The sequence below is a fragment of the Carassius carassius genome, chromosome 23 (assembly GCF_963082965.1).
Source record: "Carassius carassius chromosome 23, fCarCar2.1, whole genome shotgun sequence".
Classification (NCBI taxonomy): domain Eukaryota; kingdom Metazoa; phylum Chordata; class Actinopteri; order Cypriniformes; family Cyprinidae; genus Carassius; species Carassius carassius.
In genome coordinates, this window is record NC_081777.1 from 3,770,084 (window position 1) to 3,792,721 (window position 22,638).

The following is a 22,638-nucleotide window of genomic DNA, read 5'->3' on the forward strand; positions in this document are numbered from 1 at the left end:
CTAGTTTGCACATACGTTATCCATTCATAAGAATGAAGTCAGCTTGATGAATATTTTATAGCATGTTTGTTAAAATGCATTTGTAGTGTACTGAAAATTTTTCAACATTTATAGTAATTGGTTAGTATTTATACTTTATGAACTTTGATATAACATAGCTTCTTTACTGGCGCCACCTAGTGCATTGGAGGACTTGGGAAATGTTATTTTCTTGCTGCTACACAGACAAACTCCTTTACCTGTGCTGTACAGTGGAAATAGATTCCAGTGTGGGGTGTATTAAAATATGCCTTTCCTGAAAATAATTCTTCACCTTTTCTGATTTCATGCTCACAGTGTATTTTAAAGGTTTTCATGTGGTCTTTGAAAATGTTCCTGCTCATTGCATGTTGTAAATAAACTTGTTCACAGTCATCCGTGAGTGTGATTTGAAGTGATGTAGCAAAAGCTGTTTTTATTGTTTATGTATTTATTTATGTTATTTAATACATCTGCTATATAGGACTTGACAGAAATGGTGTAAAGATGGCATATTTGTTCCCTGTTTTTGAATGGAAAATACAATTATCCTAGATAGGTCCTTAAAATCTGGGGCAGTCATGGCCTAATGGGTAGAGAGTCGGACTTATAACTTGAAAGTCGCGGGTTTGAGACTCAGGTCCAGCAAGGATTGTAGGTGGTGGGGGAGTGGATGACCAGCACTCTCTCCACCTTCAATACCACGACTGAGGTGAGACCTTTGAGCAAGGTACCAAACCCCCAACTGCTAACTGGGTGTTTGTGTTCACTACTGTGTGTGTGTGTGTGTGTGTGTGTGTGTGTGTGTGTGTGTGTGTGTGTGTGTGTGTGTGTGTGTGTGTGTGTGTGTGTGTGTGTGTGCATACTTGGATAGGTTAAATGCAGAGTACAAATTCTGGGTATGGATCACCATACTTGGCCATAAGTCACTTCACTTTCACTTGTCACTCTAAAGGCACAATTAAATTTTCATCACCAGAGGTTGCATTTTCAAAACAATAACAAAGGCAAAGCTTGATGGCGCTATAAAGGAGGATGTTCACGGATGCATTCATAAGCTCAGCAGACTCGTGTGATTGGTTATAATGTGCAACACTGTAAAAGAGGGCAACAAAATCATGGCGCAGCATAGATTTGATTTAAATTTGATGCTGCAGTCAACACTTTTCATTTTATTTTTGATAGCCGTAATGAATGTAGTTTAACTGTAGCCTACAGCATTTGTGTCCATGTGTTGCCATAGTTTCTACAAGCGGTAACTGATTATAAGGGTATTACATCATTGATAGGGGATAATGACCAGGGATGAGTCATTGTTATTTAAAGTGGGAATTTCTCTGGATTTACAAATTCTTGGGAATTTTTGGCATAGCATAAATACACAGTTGCATGAAATCTTATGTATTGTGCCTTTAAAACAGAAGATAAAGCAAATACCAGAAAAAAAGTTCATAATCTCCAGATGGGTGTTAAAACTTTATATCTTTATTTTTATATTTGCAATTTTTATACAGAATAAGATTAGTTATACAGAAACGGTTAAAATATGGTCAAAAAGCAGATTATATACATTGTTTGAATTGTGTCAAAGCTCCCCCTAAATAGACCCCACTCCCCTTTCAATCAATCTATCAATCAACAAATAAAATCTTATAGAAATATGACATATATTTTTGTCTTGTCCTTGTTACCGTTGAGAAAACCTAATTCTAAGATAAAAATTTATTTGGTAACACTTTCTATGAAGCCCATATTTATAAAACATTATAATGGTATTCTTAAGGCATTATAATGAATGCATAATGCAAATCTAATCTGAATGCCTCTGATTGGCCACTGCATTCCTAAGCTCAACAGAACCTTGTGATTGGTTATAATGAGCAAAAATGTGTACAAATAAAATATGATGTAACATGAGCAGGTCTAAATTTAATACAGCAGTCAAATCTTTTCATTTCATTTTCATTTTCACTAGTTTCATGTTTCAAGTATTATAGTTTGGGCGGTGGGGGTGTTTCGAACACTGATTATATCTACAAATGGATTATGATAAGCAGTGGGATGAAAAATGCTACAGCAACACAAACTTACAATTCACAATGATTAAGCAGGAGAGGTTAAAGCATATGAATTATGTTCATTGCTCAGCTTTTGTTTTCCGTTGCCATGGAGTGCTATTATATTTAGATGCCTTGTAGTGCAGTTAGGTTGCTAACCCATATTCAGACAACATTTTGGCTTTAAAATAATTTAACAATGGTTTTCAAAATCAATGTTTTGCCATAAGTTTGCCATGATTTATGGTATTCATAGAAGTAAAGAGAAAGAGATGATCGTTCATGTTTATTTGGTGATGTAAGTAAAAGTAAAGAGACAGAGATGATCATTCATGTTTATTTGCTGATGTAACTAAGTAAAGCGAAAGAGATGATCGTTCATGTTTATTTGCTGATGTAAGTAGAAGTAAAGCGAAAGAGATGATCGTTCATGTTTATTTGCTGATGTAAGTAGAAGTAAAGTAAAAGAGATGATCGTTCATGTTTATTTGCTGATGTAAGTAGAAGTAAAGCGAAAGAGATGATCGTTCATGTTTATTTGCTGATGTAAGTAGAAGTAAAGCGAAAGAGATGATCGTTCATGTTTATTTGCTGATGTAACTAAGTAAAGCGAAAGAGATGATCGTTCATGTTTATTTGCTGATGTAACTAAGTAAAGCGAAAGATATGATCGTTCATGTTTATTTTCTGATGTAAGTAGAAGTAAAGAGAAAGAGATGATCGTTCATGTTTATTTGCTGATGTAACTAAGTAAAGCGAAAGAGATGATCGTTCATGTTTATTTGCTGATGTAAGTAGAAGTAAAGCAAAAGAGATGATCGTTCATGTTTATTTGCTGATGTAACTAAGTAAAGCGAAAGAGATGATCGTTCATGTTTATTTGCTGATGTAAGTAGAAGTAAAGCGAAAGAGATGATCGTTCATGTTTATTTGCTGATGTAACTAAGTAAAGCGAAAGAGATGATCGTTCATGTTTATTTGCTGATGTAACTAAGTAAAGCGAAAGAGATGATCGTTCATGTTTATTTGCTGATGTAACTAAGTAAAGCGAAAGAGATGATCGTTCATGTTTATTTTCTGATGTAACTAAGTAAAGCGAAAGAGATGATCGTTCATGTTTATTTGCTGATGTAAGTAGAAGTAAAGCGAAAGAGATGATCGTTCATGTTTATTTGCTGATGTAACTAAGTAAAGCGAAAGAGATGATCGTTCATGTTTATTTGCTGATGTAAGTAGAAGTAAAGCGAAAGAGATGATCGTTCATGTTTATTTGCTGATGTAAGTAGAAGTAAAGCGAAAGAGATGATCATTCATGTTTATTTGCTGATGTAACTAAGTAAAGCGAAAGAGATGATCGTTCATGTTTATTTGCTGATGTAAGTAGAAGTAAAGCGAAAGAGATGATCGTTCATGTTTATTTGCTGATGTAACTAAGTAAAGCGAAAGAGATGATCGTTCATGTTTATTTGCTGATGTAAGTAGAAGTAAAGCGAAAGAGATGATCGTTCATGTTTATTTGCTGATGTAAGTAGAAGTAAAGCGAAAGAGATGATCGTTCATGTTTATTTGCTGATGTAAGTAGAAGTAAAGCGAAAGAGATGATCGTTCATGTTTATTTGCTGATGTAACTAAGTAAAGCGAAAGAGATGATCGTTCATGTTTATTTGCTGATGTAACTAAGTAAAGCGAAAGATATGATCGTTCATGTTTATTTTCTGATGTAAGTAGAAGTAAAGAGAAAGAGATGATCGTTCATGTTTATTTGCTGATGTAAGTAGAAGTAAAGCGAAAGAGATGATCGTTCATGTTTATTTGCTGATGTAACTAAGTAAAGCGAAAGAGATGATCGTTCATGTTTATTTGCTGATGTAACTAAGTAAAGCGAAAGAGATGATCGTTCATGTTTATTTGCTGATGTAAGTAGAAGTAAAGCGAAAGAGATGATCGTTCATGTTTATTTGCTGATGTAAGTAGAAGTAAAGCGAAAGAGATGATCGTTCATGTTTATTTGCTGATGTAAGTAGAAGTAAAGCAAAAGAGATGATCGTTCATGTTTATTTGCTGATGTAACTAAGTAAAGCGAAAGAGATGATCGTTCATGTTTATTTGCTGATGTAACTAAGTAAAGCGAAAGAGATGATCGTTCATGTTTATTTGCTGATGTAAGTAGAAGTAAAGCGAAAGAGATGATCGTTCATGTTTATTTGCTGATGTAAGTAGAAGTAAAGCGAAAGAGATGATCGTTCATGTTTATTTGCTGATGTAAGTAGAAGTAAAGCGAAAGAGATGATCGTTCATGTTTATTTGCTGAGGTAACTAGAGTGTCCATAATAATTGATTACTTTGTAATAATATATGAATTTGCCATTAATTCTGTGTTGATTTATGTCAGAAACAGAAAGTTAGTGTGGAATTATTTTAAGCAGCTGCAGGTGAATATACATATATGGCCTCGAAACTCAGCCATATACACCAAAAGCCACAGCTCACGGCTGGGAATCTCAGCACTAGCCTGCCAAATTTAGTTTTAACATTCACACTTTACTGGCCTTTACTGGTTAGTCAAGCTCATGAACAGCAGGCATTTTACAACCGTGAAGGACAAAATAAAACACATCGAAAGTTTACATGAATTGTTATGTGTGCACCTTTGATACAGTATGTTGTTAACATTTATTTTGGTGTGGAAGCCTACATTCACAATATGGCTTCCATAAGTGTGTAACTGCGTTTTTGTCCGAATTTACAAACAGCCAAAACTACTTTCTGTGGTAATCAACTATGTTGTATTTAATCCAGAACATTCTTTTAACAGTGAAACAAATCTGACTAGAAACAAAACAAATATTACAGCATTTAAGTTGTCAGCATGTAAAAGGCTAGATGTGCCATATATCTAAAATAGTTTTGTATAATTAAAAAAAAAAAAAAGTTAATACAAGGGATTACAGTAAATCACTACACATAAATGCCATATATGGCCTAACCATATCATAAAGCTGTATGTAAAAAAGTAAATATTTAAAATTATGTTTAATTTGGCTGTAAATGGTTATTAATATTTTAATCAATTGAATTACATGATTACTAATTAATCAAAACCATCATGGATGCATTATAAACTACATTCACATGCACCCAAATAATCTGTGTATAATCAGATTGATGGCTCAATCCAACTGAAAGGCATTCATGAAAACGAAATGTGACCACTCCTTAACGTGCATGATGACTTGTGTGAAGGAGACTGAATAATTTCCCAATTGACCTATCGGTAAGCCCCACCCCTCGAACGCAGACTAGCCAATGGCAGTTGAGCATCACTTGCACGAGGAGCGGAACTCGGACATCTGTAGGTTTCAGCACCATAGAGAAACTTTGAAAGATTGGTTTTATGGGGTTTATGCTTCAAAAATGGAAAAACAATGTGCCCTGGTGTACTTGTGACACTTATTCAAGGTATCCTTAGAGGACGGGCAATGAATTTATTTTATTCTATTTCCTAAACCCAATCACAATGAAGACAAAAACGTTTATTTTCTGGTTGTCATACACAAATCAAGTTACAATTTTCATCTGTTCAAGCTGAAGTTAATGTCATCTTGTGCTTCAGCAAGGTATCTCTGGCCAAAACTAGTTAACGTTAAAAGTTAGTTAGTCCATGCATGTTAGCGTACAAATCTAAATAGCGGACTGTTCTCACGTCGTGTACAGTGTAGGACAAAAAATAAAAATAAAAACATAAATGAAGGTTGACATTTCACTGTCTCTTATATTAAACTGGTTAAATGTAAATAAATTTTCCCACACCCTGTGACACAGAAAACAGCATTGATCCGGGATGTTGTTGTCTGTGATCGTGACGAACATAACATGAGGCTTTTCCCGCTTGCATTGTGATCTGTAAACCCTTGCTTCCAAATGAATACTCACACATTATCATATTTATTTTAAAATATTTCATATCTCTCCTTTGAATATTTAAGTTGCTCTTGAATGGTGGTCCTTCTGTGTCCAATATTTATCAAAAGATATAAAGACAAGGTTTTCACACTGACAGCTGTCATTGTAAGACAGTTAGCAACACTGTTTGTCCGAGTTCACAACATTAACTAAGTGGGCGGGGCTTACAGATAGGACGATTGCAACATTCTTGCAGTGACTTTCTCTGTTTCATGCACTTAAAGTTTTGTTCGCAACAGGTACAATGTGCATATAAACAAATATATGTGAATAGGATTGCAAGGTTTAGTGTTCAAATAAACACAACTTTCAGAATCTGAATTAAAATTTAATTCCAATTAGTGAAAATTAGTGCATGTTAACATAGTGAACTGTGCACTGCTGTTTTTGATTAGCTATGACAGGAAATGGTTATATATTGGTTTGTTTTGTGCAAGAATGTTTCGGAGGTTTACTACACTGGTTACTGGTGACCAAGTTTGTTCATCATTTTTGAGCAGCGTGTCCACTAGTGAGCCATAAACTTAAAGATAAACCTTTCTATAAACCTACAAATGATTCCAGAGGGTAGTATTTGAATAGGTTTTCGATCCATATCTCCATGCTAAAATTTCATAAGGGCTTCTCTCTGAACCCGTCTGTGGTTGATTTACTGTTTGCAGTCATGCTGATTCGATGGGGCGATGCCTCGGATGCGAAGTGAAACACACTTCGCAGTGAGCTAATCAGATTTTCCTTAAAACCGCGGCCAAGACATACGTAGAGCAGCGGGTTCAGGCAGCTGTTAATGTAAGCTAAGCAGAGCGTCAGCACATTGGCTAGATGCAAGTTGGCTTGAACGTGATGGGGTTGTCTTTGCATTATTAACTGAAGAATATCAACAATGTTCAAAGGAATCCAACACAGGAAGAAGCTGAGCACCAATGCCAGGATGACACGTAGCGCCCGGCCTGACTTGTCACTGCCTTTTTGCCCTCGGCCAGAGCTTGTCTTGAGGTAAACCTTCCAATGGCTGATACAGATGATCAGGAAAGGCAGCAGAAAAGACAGAAAAAAGCGGGTAAGAGTTACGGACCATGCGTGACCTAAGCCATTGTATATGCCTTGGCACAATATTTTAGCCTTGCTCACTTCATTTATCTCCATGTGAGCAAACTGAGGAGAACCGGCGAGGAGAGCAAGAATCCAGACGACCAAACAGACGCAGCGGGCCTGCCTCGTGTTTCTGTGGTTCTGGCACCACACCGGTTTGGTCACCAGTAGGAAACGGTCCAAGCTGATCACGACCAGGAGCAGAACGCTGCAGTACATCATCATGTAGAGCAAACCGCTGAGTATTTTGCAACCCAAAGCACCATAAGGCCAGTGCTGGTCCTGGATGAGCGGCACCATGAGGAGAGGCAGCGATAAGCAGCACAGCAGATCCGCGATGGCCAGATTTAGGAACCACTGTGCGTTCACAGAGTTCGGCATTCGAAACGCGGTCACCCACACCACCAGAGCGTTCCCCGGGACACCCAGCAGGAACACAATGAGGTAGCAGACCAGAGTGATCCAATGCCGGTAACCAATCCTGGACAGTGGCGGTTCAGTAGGGAACACAAAAGGGGTGCAGTTTGTATCCCCCTCACACCAGTCGGTTACATTAAAGTAATCAAAATAATTGTCAACTTCCTCCATTTCAGCTGTGAAATGAGAAACAGACAAACAACAGTAAATCTTCAAAGTTACTCAAAGCTAAAACCCTTAAAGCAGTGTCTAGTGGTTATTTATGTCTATTCATGTTATTTGCTAAATAAATCTCATTTTAAAGAGTCAAACATTGCAACTTTATGATGCAATTGTGAAGACACGTTTTTTAAAATGAATCTTTTTCAACTTAAGAGGTCATTATTAAGAAATTTCAAGGCATTTCTTAAAGTTTTTCTTCTTAAAAGTACATTTTGAATGAAAAAATAAAGAAAATCATGTTATAATTTATTTATTGTAAAGTCATTCTTTCTTATGTGGAACATGAAAGAAGTGTCCATACAATGAAAATCTTTTTCTTTTTCTTCTCGGAATAAAGAAACATTTTGTTTTTCTTTATTCAGTTCAACAATACATAAATGAAACTCTAAAAGTGTGAAAAATCAAGGAAAATGAACAACAAAAAATACCTCTCAGAATTTCACGCTGTGAAGTTATACCGATCTGCTACACCAGATGTGATTCAGCTCGTCTGTTTTTGTGTCTCTTATAGCCAGGAAATGATCGCAGGTGAAGTGCTGTGTGCAGAGCCTTTTCCTAAGCGATGTTTTACAAGCACTTTTACACGATGTTGATGCAGTCGTTGGTCTTTAAAACTTTCTAAACTTAAAAAAATTCATGGAAGACTCATTTGGAACTGGAACAGAGAAGAGAAGGATGATGTCTAGCTATCTGTATCAGCAGATGTTGTTCTCCTTTTTTTAGGCTCATGTTATTGTGATGTGATTGGACAAAACTGTTCAAAACTGATTCTGACAAAACAAGAATCAGTAGTCGTACTGATGCATTTATTGCTTTGAATTGAGGAAAAACATTGTATGTACAGATTGCAAAGACAAATGCTTCTCAACAACTAAGTGGCAAAGTTGCTTTGGAAAAAAAAGTTGTTTCTGTTTGGTATAAACATACACAATGTGCTAATTTATTCTGATCAGAGGTGCACTTAATGGTTAAAATGCAGATGAACATGACAGAAATGCAACAAAAACTGACATGGGTAAAAGAAGAAAGGGACAAATATGGCACAAAATTAAACTTTTCTTTCAAAGCGTTGAAAGAAATATTCCATTACAACACATTTGTACTCCTCTGTTACATAACACTTCTACAGATGATAAGTGGTGTCACTAAAATGGAAGTTTCTGTTATGCTCCTTCCCCTTTTTTCGATGATTTCTCTTTTTTCTTTCAGATTTGCATGATAAGGGGGAATGTGAACATGCTGACTGGTCTAAATGCCAAAATACAGAAAAAAAATAAATAATCATTTTGCATTCAAAAAACCTACGAAAGACTGTAATGACTCTATGGGCCACTATATTACAATATATGATTTCATTTCAGTAAATGTCTTCACAAGTTTCTGTTGCTCTTTTTTTCTAGTCTACGGAAAGTGTCCGACCACAATCTACACCGCACAGTCCCATAGGTCTTCAGTAAATATCCTCTCATTTCCTGAAGGGTTTATTAATAAGTGTAGGGTTCGTGGTAATGACCTACTGTATAAAGTCATTAGAGGAAGGGTTCTTTGGGCATCAGTTCAGCGTTGAAGCACTCTCTGGAGGTAGAGTTGGGGTGTCATCCCTAAAGTCATCTGTTTGAAGATCTACATACAGATGGATAGACAGATAGAGAAACTGAAACAAAACTAAAGCAACCAGACTCCTCTAATGTAAATAAAACTGAAAATGAGCAATAAGTATACATATATATATAGTTTTGCAACAACCCATTTTGGCTACAACATCTGTTGCCCAATGTTTAAATTGAGGTTTAGGAGCAAGATAGAGAAGTAGACTGATTTCCTGCAGAAACCACTGCTATTTTTTTTAAGCCCATGGAACTTCAGTCTGAAAGTTCATGGTTCAACACATCTCCTCTCTATGCATTTTTGTATGTTTGATAGTTTGGTTAATTTGAGCATTATTTTATCTACCAACAGAGTTCTGCAAGAATGGAATATTTTTGTAAGCCATAACCTGGAAACGAAGTTAGCATTTTAACACTTCCAGTCGCATCCTATTCCGTGACATTAAATTGATCAGTAATACCCACTTGTGATATATATAAGATTTTACTTGAAAATCTTTAAAAAAAAAAAATTTTTTACAGAGGTTGTCGGAGAGGTGAAATGTCATCATACCCAACAGCTATTCATTATACTCTCTAGTCACTTTCACAGCCTTGTTCTTAAACTTTCCAACTTGTAGATTTCAAATAAAGAGTTGATGGAAGGTTAATGGTAGTGATGTTGAAGTCATGTGGCCATGGTGTAGTTTATTTAGCTTTTTACTTAGGCTTCAAAAATGCAAAACATCTTCATTTGTGAAGATTATCGTTATCGATTATCTTATGAACAAAGCATGTACTGTAAGAATCATAATTTTTGTTATTCACAGAGCTTAGTTTCTGAAATAATCCAGCAACCAGTGGGGGAATTAAAATCTTACTGGGGTTTTATTAAGGAAACTAGTGTGCTGCAAACTTCCAGGGTGGCCTACAATAATATGACATCATTGAAAAGTGTAGTACTCTCAGATCTGTTTTATCATGTTTTACCATGTTCAGTTCAACTGATAACCACTGTTTTCCCACCAAATTACCCCCAAAGGAAGGCAACACAATTTGTATGGGTCTAGATGTGGTTCAGAATGGTTGTGAAAGTACCTAACAGAGAAGTGTTCTGCTGGTGGTTTTCAATAACCGAGCTCTGTTCCTCATCCTCCCCCCAGTCTGCGATGTTAGCAGGTGGGATGCACTGCTCCAAGAACAGATCTTCATCTTCGTCAAAGTCCACGTCTTCTGGGGGCCAGCGCAGCTCACCGCTCTCCACCTCGCTGATGTCAGTCGGCTCCACCATGATGGACGGCTGGCGCTCCTTTTCCTGCGGCGCGCAAGTCAGACATCCTTCAGTACTCAAAACTACTTCCACTGGATCTGGGAAGATCTGCAAAATAAAGGAAAGAGAGAGAGCAGAGAAATCTTCAGTGGTTCATGTCCATCACGTAACTGATGAAACTCAACACCATTGTGAAATTCTAGCATATGTGATGTCACAATCTGCATGTGTCCTCTTTGGGATCTTTATTGCTTAAAAACTAGTGAGGGAACCGCAGTTGTAATCAAATAAAACAAAATGTAGATAAGCATTGCTTCAGCATGACCACACTGTTGATGCAATACCTAGTAACTCTTTAAGTCTGCAAATTGAAGCTGCTGTGTGCAACTAATGGCACCACTAATGGAATTGCTGAACACTTTCCAAACAGATATTCCCGCTCCAAACTCATGACATTGGATTAGCCAATGTTGACATAGCAATATAAAAAATCTACACAGTGTTTGCAAGGCAAAACCTTATCCATTTTACCTAAACTTACCCTATATCATTACAGACTTCACAGAAAAGACAAAAGGATGAACGATGACTCAGTTTTTTACCTGAAAGGGCAGTCTGTCCCCATTTCTCTGAACTGGATATTCATCCATGGCCTGGGCCTCTGGGTACTCCATCCCTCTGTTATATAGTGAGATCATGGCATTTGGAACAAATCTGAATTAGGCCTACAAGTTGGAATAGCAGTGGAACAGTCAACTACTATTCGTTGCTCTCATATACTCACTTCCCACTACAATTTTAACTGTCTGTAGCAGTCTGTTTGAGCATTATGACGAGGGAACAGATCAGTACAAAATAATGTGAATTCAGACACACAGTACTATTTCTGTAGTTTATAGTTATGCCAGTACAAAGGACAAAATTAATTGCCTAAATTCAGAACTGCATGCACTTTTTATAATGTCTATCTCAATATTTATCTGGTATAAATAGTAAGAGTACAATGCAATTTAGAATTAAGACACAGTGTCTGTGAGGAAGTTTTACTCAACAGATTCATTCAGTAATGCAGATACATTCAGGAACGAAACTATGGGATTAGAATCCCGCCAAATGTATTGCAGTCACAGATCGAAAAATAATAAGCTTAAATAAAATATTTAAAAATGCGTGTAAAATAATAAAGTACAAGACCGAAAAACAAATGCAATGTTTTTTGAATAACAAACAGCGCACTCATGGATCGAAAAATAATAAGCGTGAATCAAAAATGTAAACACATTTAAAATTATATTGCACAATACTGAAATATTAATTAAAAAAGTCCAAATCGCAAACAAAACCAGGTTTCCTGCTCATATGTTATTTGTGTTCTTGTGGTTTTTTCCCCTTTGCTCTTGTTTCCACGTTCTGTGCTTGCATTTCTAAAAGTTGCAGTTAGAGTTTCAGGTAAATCAGGGCAGACTTCAGCGTCACAATTGGCCAACAAGTTCTAGATTGACAGCTGCTCCTCTAGCCAATCAGTCCAAGAGGGAGTTGACGTCACTCCAATGCGACTCTTGGCTGCTGTGGCAGGTGTGTGAAGATGGTTTACCAGCGTCAGCAGGAAAATCTCAGGTAATTAGCCATATATATTTTGTTAGTTGGTGACAGTAACATTCCCTTTGTGTGTTATGATATTTTCTGCAAGCTCTATGTTGTCCGAGTAGGCCGATATCTAGCCTCTTAACACGTGTCTTGTTAGTTTGGTTTAGTGAGCAATACTTAAATTTTAGGCAGTTAGGCTGCACGATTAATCACACACGATATTTAATTTATCTTGCCAGTAAAGCCGGTTCTGTAATCATCGGTAAATCTTCATCACCGGCTTTACTGACAAGATGCGCATTAAATATCACACAAAGGGAATGTTTCTGTCACCCAGTTACAAAATATTTAAGACTAATTACCTGAGATAATCCGGGATTTGCCTGCTGACGCTGGTTATCCATCTTCACACTAGAGGCTGACATTGATTGGAAACAAAATCACTATTAATCTATTATTGTGAACTCAATTATACTTGTCCTGTCTCTATATGCTCTCCTCCTGTTTGCTTTGGTGTGGCTGGTAAAGGACAGGGCCTGGTTCCCCGATAACGCTCACTCTTAGCGTGCTAAGAAGACCTCGAAAGATATATCTTACCAAAGTTGTTTATGTTCCTAAGTGTGTTCCCCGAAGTGTCCCTTAGAAAGCTTCTAAGCACGCTGCCTCTTACGTCCGACGTTACAAAAGCTCTGTCCCAAGTGAGGGTGCTGAATTAGTTGGCATCGATTGCTCAGGAATCGATTTTCCACTTCACGTGAAGGTGCATTACAGCCTTAAGAAAGACAACATGTTCTATGAAAATGAAACATTCCTCAAGTTATTACAGTGATATTTATTTTAACATATTTCAAGTTATCAGTAGAATATAGACTATAAATTAAATGATCAAATGGTCAGTAATATGTTCACACGATATGTTGTGACGGTTAGACGAACCGGGTATCCGTCGCTAATCATCCACCCTCCTTATACCGTTGTGCCACTTGTGCCGCTTCTTGACATGGGTTTAACGACTTCTAAAAATTATATAATACACTTTTATATTAATGGTAAGGTACTTTACAATCAGAATTGATTGGCAAGCAGCTGCAGTTACTTCTGTTTGATGCGGTATTGATTGCCATTGGTTAATGTTTTCAATAAAAAGCAAGCTATCTACAATGAACAGAGAGAGAGAGTTAGATACAGAATATGCTGGGGAAGCAACGTAAAAAAGGGCACCAAGCTTCTCGTCAGAGTAACTTGAAGTTTTGCTGGACCTTGCCACCAGGTCAGAGATCACACCCCTATGGTCTACTATAACCTGCACGTTTATGGCACGATAATTAGCCTACGCCTGATCAATCACTGATGAATTGGTGATAGGGATGAGTGTGCCATCCATCAGGATGTAATCCCCGGCATGGTGCAGAAGGGTGTTGGTGACAGTGTGGACGCACCTCTACACAGAGGTCTTGATTAGGCCGTAGCCCTCTCCCACGACCTCGATGAAGCTCTCTGTAGCAAAAAAAAAAAAAAATGTAGCGGTGCAAGCAGGACTTCAGGGCTTAAAGCAAAATCCCGCCGGGTTAGCCTGGCCAGCGCAGGTCTGGGAAGGTCCAGCTGCTCCACAATGAGTTGTCTTGGGAGGCTAATTTTTTTTTAATATAGCCACGTCAGGCAAAATGTCAAAAGGGCATAAGTTTTGCCAAATAAAAAAATTGACATGGACTAAACGGCTCCGCGTCCGGCTCCGTCTTTGATTCAATACAAGGACACGTTGGAACTGGACACCACCATGCTTACCCATTTATAGATCTTAGCCATTTAGAGCCAAATTGTTTGCCAGATTTTAATTATCAAAAGTGATTGCTAATTTAAACGCTTTAATTACATTACAAAATAGCCTAGGCTAATTACCACCATATTAGTTCTGAAACCACATAAAGTCAACTTCATAAATAGGCCTGTATCCATTGCGAACATATTTTATTATGAGTCTTAAAATGTACATAACATAAAATCATTGTTGAGCCTTAACATTGTCAACATACAATAGTTTTTGACTTGTACTGCACTACGTTGATTTCTAAAGATTTCTAAAGATTTTCTAAAGATTTCTAGCGTCTTGAGCTAAAAACAACACTTATAAGAGAGAGCTTACGAATCGTCCAGACCAACCTTACGAAAGTGTGACTTACAAAAGATATACTTAGTGTACAAACGTGTCGGAAATCATGCCATAAGGTTAAGAGAGAGGTTAAAGAATAGGTTAAGAACTACTTAGCGATAAGAACGTTTTGGGGAACCGGGCCCAGATCGTTAACAGATGGTCTATGTGGTAATACAGTAGCCTACATTGGGCAGTACATCCAAAAGCCTACCTATCATTCATAGACCTCAAATATAGCTTTTCATCTAAAAGATGTATGTAGTAATACATGGCTCAATCTACTGTTAACCTAGAGAAATGTGCACTATTGAAGTGTGTGTGGAGGTTGAACAGCAGGACAGATGGAGGCACGTTGCTCTCACTTGCTCTTAAAATACTCCGTCATTTTTGGTCATACAGATAAAAGTAATAAATCGTTCTAATCCACTTACGTTTATTTGTGTGCACTCAGAATAACAACGAAATTTTGTGCTTCTGTAAAATAATTAAAGAAAACAAGCTGCGGTTTCTGTCGTCTCTGTCATGTGAACTTGAGCGAGAAACTCTGTGTATGAAAAATAAATCTAGAGTGCAATGTCTACGCTCAAATGAAAAAATAAATAAAATAGAAAATGTGTGTTAGCATGGATGATTTACATTGCTTGTGTGCAATGCACAATGTGCATTGTTTAAGATGGCTTTCAGTTCAATAAAATAACAACAAAACAAAAAAACTACATTCTACATTTTTATTCAACTAAAGTGGGCATGCTGTGATCTGTGTTGTAGTTTTTCACTGTAATGGACAGATTCCGGCCCAAAAAAAAAACACAACATGGGAGTGGGAGAGAACATGAGTCATTCCGGGAAAAGGGACGGGGTTTTCCCCCAGTTTTTTCGTGGGATTGGGATGGGAGGGGTTATTTTTTTGCGGGAGTGGGACGGGAGAGATTTGAAAATCCACTCCTGTGTCACTGTCACCCTCTACTTCACACACCTGCCACAGCAGCCAAGAGTCGCATTGGAGTCACGTCAACTCCCTCTTGGACTGATTGGCTAGAGGAGCAGCTGTCAATCTAGAACTTGCGGGCCAATGGTGACGCTGAAGCCTGCCCTGATTTACATGAAACTCTAACTGCAACTTTTAGAAACGCAAGCGCAGAACGTGGAAACAAGAGCAAAGGGGAAAAGACCACAAGAACACAAATAACATATGAGCAGGAAACCTGGTTTTGTTTGAGATTTGGAAAATTTTGAATTCATGTTTCAGTTTTGTGCAATATAATTGTAAATGTGTTTACATTTTTGATTTACGCTTATAATTTCTTTCGATTCATGACTGTGATGTTTGTTATTTAAAAAAAAAATCATTTTTTTACACGTGTTTTTAAATATTTGATCTTCGCTTATTATTTTTAGATATGTGAATGCAATACATTTGGCGGGATTCTAATCACATACGAAACAACACTGCTGTGCTTTGCTTGTTTACTCTGACTTTTTAGCAAAACCGTCAGAGTAAAAAATTGTTTTGTGTATTATTGTGACTTTTGAGCCCCCTACAGTGAATAAATCAGTAAATAAATAAATCAACAGCTGTAAGTGTATTAGCTGCTGCATTAAAGCAATCTGCCCTTTTATTTATTTATATTTTATTAACATTTTGCAAGTTACATTTGAAATTAGAAAACAGACTGTTAAGGTAGAGTGACGAACAACCTGTTGTGGGGGATTTAGAGTATTATCAAGTTAAACAAAAAAAAAATAAAACAAAATTAAATTAAATTAAATTAATAAAAAAAAACAGACATGTAGTGGGATCGCTGAAAAGAAAACATTGTTTGGAAACTGATATTTCAAGGAAAAATTTAAACCAAACAAAAAATTGCTTTAACAAGAATTTCTAGTTAATTGAACTGTTGTATAAAAATAATTTTGAATATCACCCTTGGAACAATAACTTTGCTTGTGTGATTATCATAACCCTAACATCTCAATGTTTCTGATGGAAACCTAAATCAATAATATTAAAGGGACTCTAAGTAGGAATTACTCCCATCTAGTGGTGAAATTGTATTTTGCATTCAAACTAATTTTGCTCTCCAGCGCCTCGCTTTTTCAAATGCGCGTTGCATCTACGGTAGGCGATATGTACCAAAAATAATAGCACTTCGTTTTGGCGACGATGTTTTCTTCTCCTGTGGCGCGGCATATGTATGGTCCATAATAAGAATGCAATCCAGACTTTTAAACTTGCCGGTGCAGTTTCAAGCGCCTCTCACTGCTCTGCACCTGCGTTTCTGGCTCTGACCGAAAACGCGTTGTGGAAACGCGTTGGCTTAGTACTTTTTGTCCCTCTCTGCTATTATAGTTTTGCAAGTTGGCGGAACTACATGGAAGCCTCCGTCGACCTACCCGTCCCATGTATATAAAGATAATAAATTCTTCATTTACGAGGATTAGTTTAAAGATTGACATAGGTATTTGTACACCATTGTGGACATATTTATGATTAAAAATATTGATTTTAGATAATAAAATACCTAAAAAGTTACTTATTGTCCCTTTAAGCAGGTATGTGAGCCACTCAAACAAAGCAAAGACACAAAGAAAGTATTGAACATGTGTGTTTACAACAGTCATAATGCTAAGAAACAAGATCTGGTCTGTTGGTGTGGCGCAGTTGCTCTCAGGTGACCTGTGACTAATCGTTCCTCTCTCAAGCCTCTGCTGAACGGTCGGATTACGATGCTTATAAGAGACAACCTGGGCCAGATTATATCAAAATGGATTATGCCCTCATATAGTCAGTTTTCATTACCAACAGATTGGATGACTACGGCATTATGGGTCATCTCTGCAGATATGAAATCTACATAAAACTTGAAAAAAATTAATAAATAAATTGTGACAAATATATCTCAGCATTAAAAAAAAATATAGATCACAGCTGTTATCAGCTGGTTCATTCATCACACTAGAAATGGAATGCAGAGTTGAGAGCTTTGCATTGTGGGATGTGTGATCCATGCAGTATGTGTCGAATCACATTTAGCAGCTCAACTTTTTCCATTCACTCTGATGTGCTGAATAGACACTTTTATGCAAAGAAATGTTGCATTCGAAACAAATGTGCTATTCTAAACTTGAAAAGGGAGAAGTACAAAATTTCGATGTGGGCAGAATTGAACTAAATTTTCTGTTGTTTATTTTGCAGTGCAGCTGTGAACTTTTCTAACAAGATATGCAAGTAAACGTGGTTGTATGTGGGTGTTCTTTTAACGAATTTTAATGTTTTTCCCATACCCCCTAACCAGGCATTTAAAAATACATTATACTGTACAATTTGAATTGCTGCATGTTCAAAAGATAATATAACAGGCTGAAATTAAACTTAAACCTGTTAAATATTTATTGCGTAAAAAATATTTTAAAATATTACAGCTGTCACAGGTGACATTTTCACCACAAGGATCTGTCCTAGGTCCTCTGCTATTTTCAATATACATGTTGCCCCTTGGTAATATTATTAGAAAATATGGAATTAGTTTCCACTGTTATGCTGATAATACTCAACTATATATCACAACGAGACCAGATGAAACTTCTAAATTATCTAAGCTAACAGAGTGTATTAAAAATGTAAATATTAAATTCGGATAAGACAGAGATATTACTTATTTTGACCAAAAAACAGTAAACAGAACCTATTGGATTGCAATTTGCAACTAGACGGATGTACTGTTACTTCCTCTACAGTCAAAAATCTGGGCGTTACATTAGACAGCAAATTGTCTTTTGAAAATCATATTTCCTATATTACAAAAACAACATTCTTCCATCTTAGAAACATTGCCAAGCTACGAAACATGTTATCTGTTTCTGATGCAAAAAAGCTAGTTCATGCATTCATGACCTCTAGACTGGACTATTGTAATGCACTTCTAGGTGGTTGTCCTGCTTCTTCAATAAACAAGTTACAGGTAGTACAAAATGCAGCGGCTAGAGTCCTTACCAGGTCAAGAAAATATGATCATATTTCCCCAATATTTCTCTGCACTGGCAACCTATTAAGTTCTGATCAGTTACTGATAAGCAGTGATTATCTGATCAAATGCGCATTATTATTCTGTAGCTTGGGTTAAACTAATGAATTTTAGTTTGTTGGAACAGGAAATTTATTAGTATAGCACTTTTCACTATAACTATTTGTATATATAAATGCAGCTTTAAAAAAAATATAATATAAATAATTGTATAATATTATATTAAAAAAAAAATTGTTAATTTTTGGCATTGCAATCTGTCAGCTGGCAGAAATTAATCAGAAAAACTGATAATGTTTCAGTCATCATGGGATGGAATTTTAATGCATATTTCTCCTATTGTTAACATATTCTTAAAAATATATGTTTTTTTAACTGTAAAGCTATATATGTTGTTGTATATTAAATGTATCACAAAATATACATGTATCATTTTTATTTATTTTTCCTTTAAAATCGCATTACTATTACAGTGAAAAGCAAACGCATCATCAGTTTGCATGCATGCAATTAAGCTATAAATCAAGCATACCTGCTGCCACATCTTAGGCCAAAAAGCCATTAGCGTTATACATAGGTGTTAGTCCCCTGTTACATATTTCAAACTCAAGCCATCTGTTCAGTCTTGCACAGAAAGAGGCACACAGAATCTGTATGGGGTCCTACCCATCTGTGGGAAGGCATCCATCCTCTTGTGTGGTGCAGAGCTCCACGATGCCCATGTCGGGTATGATGATAGGGGGCAGAGAGGGGCAGCTCCCACAGCACTGCCCCTCCACCGGTCCCATCGGGGGACACTTGTCCAGTGCGATGCCTGAGAGTGCAGTGACAGGTGAAGGCCTGTAGCTCTGGGTCAATGGTGGACGCAATAGAAAAAATACTGCAAGTAGATATTTCAGTCAAGCACTGCAATGTTGAGCATTTCCCTCAGAGACTTTTTCCACTTGCCTTACTGTTTTTATCCTAAACTCCTCTCTCTCTCTCTCTCGCTCCCTCCCTAGCAGAGGAGAAAGGCTTTATAGAAGAGCTGGATTAGTGTCTGTGTCGATTAGTATGGCAGGGCCGGTGACGTCAGAGTAGTGAGTGGACTCAAACGGTCTGGCACACGTGCCAGGTGTGCACTTACTAGTGTGCATGGATCTAATATCAGCCTAATGCTGCCTTTAAGAGCTGGGTTTCTTAAAAATGCATTGGACTCTCTGTGCTTTTTAATTGAAACCAAATGTCCATCTAACCAAATCTGGACAATTCTGGGAATTAAGCATGTACACAGGGAGGGGCTGGATATATATAGCCTGAAATAGCATAGATTTCATTTCAATTTATTTTATTTATTTATTTATTTTTTGTGAAGACATTAGCAGGAAACATACAATCTGGTTTGTAATCAGAAATGATATGCCACTTCCTTTACAAAATGTTATCTACATTAAGTATGAGACAAGAATAACAGCAGGTGCAGATTTAACCGGAAATCCATTTCGACACTATGATGGGCAGACTTGATTATAGACATATTTTTGCAGCTTCAGAGGTCTGTAACTGTAAACTCTCAAAATAGCCTTCAAACTGCTGCAGAAGCACATAAATCCCTTCCTCTCTGAAGCGGCCTCGAACTCGCTCTTGGCTCTTGTGTGTCGCTTTCTTTCTATTTGGAATAAGTTGTGAAATAAAGCTAGTTTTTGGACTATATACTTTTATACTGTTTATAATGTGTCCTACCGTCTGTAACCAGGAGGCGGCCCCATTGTCTATATATTGCTCCTGAATATCTTAGTTCAAATATATTAGTTTTAGTTTGAAACTAAACAGACAACATGAGTCTAAAAAGACAAAATTTGTCTAAAATATATGCTTTTTGTTCACACTTTTAACGCTATAGCTTACTATTAATTAGGACTTCTGCCTCAGTGAACACTTAGAATAATTTGCTGCTTATTAATAGTTAACAAGTTGTTATGTCTAGGAATGGAGTGGGATTAAGCAATCTAATATGGTCATGCAGAATAAGGCATTAATATGTGCTTTATAAGTACTGATGAACAGTAAATATGCTAGTATTATGCATGCTCATAAAGAGTTTATAATGAGATTTTGCCCTTACAATGAAGATGCTAGAGCACTGGGGCTGCCTTTGCGGTTGTCATGGTAACCAGGAGTTGAAGAAGATTCTGATGGAAGCGCAGTGAAAGCGTCTGCCATCATAAAACACAACTGCACTTCACAGTCGGCTTACAGTTCATCCTTTTATGGATGTAGAAGCTGCTGTTAAGTGAGAAGCAGGTTTAGAAATGCACATCAGTGTGATGTTACTGTAACTGGATTGCTGAAAGGGTGAAGTAGATGTTGGATGTTGAGTTGCTTGAAGAATGTACTGGATGTTCCGTGCATTTCTGCTGGAGACTGCAGGGTAAATAATAAGCTGCTTACAGATAGAAATGAGAATGAAATTCTTGCCAAGATGTTGTCTTTCAGTTGCTATGACGTTCTGAGTCATTTCTAGTGCATTGCTATGCACATATTAGAGTGTCAAAAAAGCCTGAGCTCAAAATATGATTCTGATTGCTCTATTGCTGGAACGCTTTTCTCTCATTTTATCATTTTATCATTCGGAAACCATGCATCCAACTGAGCCTGATCACTTAGTATAGTAATAGTATAGTAACATCTACTCAGGGCTGCTTTTTTATAGTCAGTTTCAGTTATTATGAGTGTTGTTGTTAACTTAAACTATGTTTTTGTTCATTTAAATTAAGCCTAAATTAAATAAAACTTGAATATTAGATGGAAAAGCTCATTTTAAATGAGAATGCCATTAATTTAATTTAATTAGTTGTGCCTTTGCAACTAACTGAAAAATGTCAACAAGTACTAAAATTATTAAAACTGAAGTTAAGCTAAATAGAAATATGAAATAATAATTATGACAAAAGCATGTGACAAAATGACTGAAATTTAAACTGAAACCTGAAAATATCAAAATAAACTAAAACCAAATTGAATGCTAATTACTGTAATACTATAATAATACTAAAATAACACTGGTCAGTATTTGCTTACTCTTTTATACCACATATTTTTTACCTTTAGATTATCGTAACATTCACCTAGTTAATCTTAAAAAAATAATAATAATAAAATAATAATAATAATAATAATAATAATGTTTAACAAATCTCAACATGAATTTGTTATACTGTACATTACAGTGTTGTGATTCCTAAATGTACTTGTAGAACTAAAAACGGTTTCTTGTTTTATTTTAATTTAATTTAGTCAAAATGATTAGTTAACACTATAACATTTACTATCAATGGATAGTTTTTGTTTTTACAATATTTATCCATTTTTGTTAACATAATTAGTTAAGTTCCATTAAATAATATAAACAGATATTAACAATACCATTAACTGAGAGTAATAAATGCTTCAGTAGTATATTTCATTTTTAGTTTATGTTAAGTAATGATAGCCAAGTAATGGAACCATATTGTGAAGTGGGTAACATTTTAGCTAAGGGAACAGTGTTCACAATTAACTAGTTGCTTACTAGCATATTGGTATTGCTTATTAGAACTTATAAATCACTTATTAATGCCTTATTCATATTTTAAATCCCTTAATCATATCCCTTACCTAAAAATAACTGGTTCCACTTTACATTAAGTGGCCTTAACTACTATGTACTTACATTTAGATTAATAACTTTTTTATTGTGTACATGTTTTCACATTAAACTTTTTTTTAAATACCTGCATGTAATTACATCTGCAATTTCTGTAACACACTGTTGACAAATCCCTTATGCCTTAAACCTACCTATACCACCAAATCTGTCCCTAACTTTTTATGTACAGTAAGTACGTAGTAGTTAAGGTCATCTATACTAATATTAAGTGGGAACACATAACTACTACAACAACTACCTGACTTACTATCAGTAATATCAGATTTTTTTTTGGAGGGGGGGGGAACTCTTGATTAATAGTGAATATGTGTTTACTAACCTGAAGTGATACCAACAAAATGATGTAGAATTTTAATATATGCCATTTATCAGATGGCTATAATTGCATGCATCCAGTGAGAAAGTCTGAGTGATGAGACTGTGTAATGTGTAGGTGTCTGACTGTTGTTGCAGAGCTTCAGCTCCACTGACACAGCAGAAACACACTGAAACACACTGAGAGGAGGAGCGTGTGTGTCGTCACCTGCCGTCACTCCCCTCCCCTCCGCTCCTCTCTCCCGT

At 36.4% G+C, this 22,638-nt stretch overlaps 2 protein-coding genes across 4 annotated transcripts; both read right to left on the minus strand.

Moving 5' to 3' along the window:
• Nucleotides 1–5,587: 5,587 nt before the first annotated feature.
• LOC132101852 (C5a anaphylatoxin chemotactic receptor 1-like) lies at nucleotides 5,588–8,355 on the minus strand. 2 transcript variants are annotated; one of them, XM_059507072.1, is made up of 3 exons: nucleotides 8,198–8,355; nucleotides 7,170–7,723; nucleotides 6,849–7,050 (listed from the first exon to the last, which is right to left on the minus strand). In XM_059507072.1, exons 2-3 carry the CDS (start codon nucleotides 7,716–7,718, stop codon nucleotides 6,997–6,999), a joined length of 603 nt encoding a protein of 200 aa, XP_059363055.1. In that variant the 5' UTR covers nucleotides 7,719–7,723; nucleotides 8,198–8,355; the 3' UTR covers nucleotides 6,849–6,996. The 2 variants fall into 2 exon arrangements, with proteins under 2 accessions (XP_059363054.1, XP_059363055.1); XM_059507071.1 differs by having other exon boundaries at nucleotides 5,588–7,723.
• A 206-nt stretch (nucleotides 8,356–8,561) lies between these two features.
• Nucleotides 8,562–19,385, minus strand: LOC132101853 (protein LBH-like). 2 transcript variants are annotated; one of them, XM_059507073.1, is made up of 4 exons: nucleotides 19,056–19,385; nucleotides 11,228–11,303; nucleotides 10,454–10,733; nucleotides 8,562–9,392 (listed from the first exon to the last, which is right to left on the minus strand). In XM_059507073.1, the coding sequence occupies exons 1-4, from the start codon at nucleotides 19,175–19,177 to the stop codon at nucleotides 9,322–9,324; spliced, it is 549 nt and encodes a 182-aa protein (XP_059363056.1). In that variant the 5' UTR covers nucleotides 19,178–19,385; the 3' UTR covers nucleotides 8,562–9,321. The 2 variants fall into 2 exon arrangements, with proteins under 2 accessions (XP_059363056.1, XP_059363057.1); XM_059507074.1 differs by having other exon boundaries at nucleotides 11,228–11,350; nucleotides 19,056–19,188.
• Between the last annotated feature and the right edge of the window lie 3,253 nt (nucleotides 19,386–22,638).